At 35.5% G+C, this 2,541-nt stretch overlaps 1 protein-coding gene across 1 annotated transcript in view; it reads right to left on the bottom strand.

Moving 5' to 3' along the window:
- NVL (nuclear VCP like) overlaps nt 1–2,541 on the bottom strand; it is a 39,380-nt gene that overhangs the window by 32,589 nt on the left and 4,250 nt on the right. Inside the window, exon 9 of the mRNA XM_005427024.2 lies at nt 1,080–1,181. Within this exon, the coding sequence (XP_005427081.1) occupies nt 1,080–1,181 (102 nt within the window). The remainder of the gene's footprint in view (nt 1–1,079; nt 1,182–2,541) is intronic.

Genomic DNA, 2,541 nt, shown 5'->3' with positions numbered 1-2,541 from the left:
TTATTATTATTATTATTATTATTATTATTATTATCATCATCATCATCATCATCATCATCATCATCATCATCATCATCATCATTATTATTTCCCCCTGCACGAAAACTGCTGCGGGAACTAAGTGGGACAACTTAAGGGAATGTAGGAGACTATCAGAAAGGCAAGAGATTTTATTTTAGACATATTTTATGCAATAGATGTTATTTCTGTAACAGTAATTTAGAGTGACCTCCCCTTGATCACTACACGTACAAAACATACATAATTTCTAAAAACTCCTTCCCATAAGCTATGTAATTTATTTCTAAACAACTTCTTAACAAGGCTCCCTAAAAATTAAAATGTAGTTGCAACAGGAAACATAGCAAACAGCTTTGCAAACAACCTTTTGGCCCTGTTTAGGGGCATACTTCAAATACCTACAAACAGTTTTGGGGGAGAGTAGAAAAATGAAATGAAGTCAGAAAACCAGAACATCCTCAGAGGTCAGGAACAGAAGACTGACCTCATGAAATAAAACATCAGCCCCATACTAAAAACCAGAAACATCTGCATTTCTTTATATTAAAATTAACTCAACCTATCTTGTTCTCTTTGCTTCCTACTACATCCAAAAGGAAGACTCCAACTTTAACTTTTCTCCTGCTCTTACCATGTTTGTTCCAAATTTCCTGCTTTCTACCTGGACTGCCAAGGCCTAAAATCTCTCACATCCACTCAAATTCCATGCCAAACAAAACCAACAAAAACCCCTTGTCACAAAAAAGCACAGTGAACTGCTCTTAATTTTTTTTTTTTAATATATCAAGCCGAGCAGATCCAAATATGCAAATAATTTATGCTGCTCTCTTTACATTGCTATGATGAACCATCTTTTGTCAAGGCTTCAGAACAGAAAGCTTTGTGACATCATGGCAGTACAATGGAATTCTGGTCACAGGAGGGGACACAAGTCATGCGTGCAGCAAGATAAAGATTCACTCACATTTACTCAAATTCAAACCACAGCAACAAAGTATGAATATTTACAAAGAAAAAGACAAAACAGTTCACAGAGCTATTTCCAGTGGGTGCCTTACCACAGCCTGCTCAAAGAGCTCCCTCAGTTTCTGCTCAGATTCCCCTGACACTCCAGACACAATCTCTGTTGCTGCCACCTTCAACATTGGGAGCTCCAGCTCCTGGAAGAAACAAGGAATATTTTCTGATATATCCAGAGGTTAGAAATGCTGGCTGCCCTTGAGGACAAACATTTTTCAATATGACATCTTTTAAACCTACAAATTACGTACTCATGACTAAAGCTTTAGGAATTTTTGGAAAACAGAAGGAGCATCCTCCAACTTAAAAAAACCCCAAAGCATTGTTTAGCAGTGTGGAAGGTATTCCCCACCAGGTTTGGTTCCCAGAGTCCTGTTACAGAAATATCTGTGCAGGATTGTACAGTAAGACACTTACAAAGCTCACACTCAAATTTCTCTGCTATTAAAAATAAATAAATACAACTGCAATTTTAATAGACTGCAGCACAGTGTGTTACAGGTTGTTGCAGCCTATTTCAAGCTCTTGGAATTATATATAAAAGAAAACTATCCCTAATATATAAAAGAAAATGAACACTAATTTATGCAACTCAAGGCTACCAGAGACCCTACGGCACTCAAAGATAATTTGCCTAAAAGAGCACTACTGAAAATCTCTTATTTAAGAAAAAAAATATTTAAGAAGCAGTCATTAAATTTATTTAATCTCTAAGTTTTTCACTTGTGACATGCTTCTTTCCTCAAGTGTAGTACCCTTCCAGCATACAAATACTTATTTAGAAGAATTAAATATCATCAAATTATTCAAAGGGTTGCATTTTACAATAAGGCATTAGAAAGAAAACATCTAAATATTCTTAATTAAAACATCTGAAACAATGTCAGAAGGGTGTAATCAACATTTCAGGAATAAATATCTTTTCTTTATCTGCACTTCAAAAGTCAGTAATTTATATGAATCTAAATTTAAGGTTATAATCAGTAACATTTATGGAGCAACTGTATTAAAGAAAAGGAAATGCCCATGGTTATTACTGAGAGCCTTACAAGTCCTCAGATTTATATCCAAAACAGGAACAGTAGCACAGCAGGTTCACCATCACCCAAACTATTAACACCAGTAGTGTCATGGGCTCTGAAAACATAAGTATGACACAGGCAAGGCAAGATCCAGTTTTGGAATCCAGAAATCAGCTGTTTAACAACCAACAGAATCAATGTCAACAATGTGATCAGCAAGGTTCAGTCTAGATTTGAAACAGTAAGGTAAATTTAAGCAAAATTATCTTTCATTTATACCCTTCTCAAACCACCTGTGCCTGTATTGCTCTGTTCTGGGAATGCCCCAAAACAGTTAAAACACAGATAAAACCTTGTCACTGTGACTCTTTATGTATGAGGTTCTGTCAAGTAAAGATTCAGATGGAATTGAAATAAAAGAAGCAAAGATGATCATATTCCAGACTATCACAGGATGGCTAAAATAAAAAGCTCTAGT

This window comes from Geospiza fortis, unplaced genomic scaffold (genome assembly GCF_000277835.1).
Source record: "Geospiza fortis unplaced genomic scaffold, GeoFor_1.0 scaffold88, whole genome shotgun sequence".
NCBI lineage: Eukaryota > Metazoa > Chordata > Aves > Passeriformes > Thraupidae > Geospiza > Geospiza fortis.
Note: the sequence above shows the minus strand (reverse complement) of the source record. Positions and strands in the feature narration are given on the sequence as shown.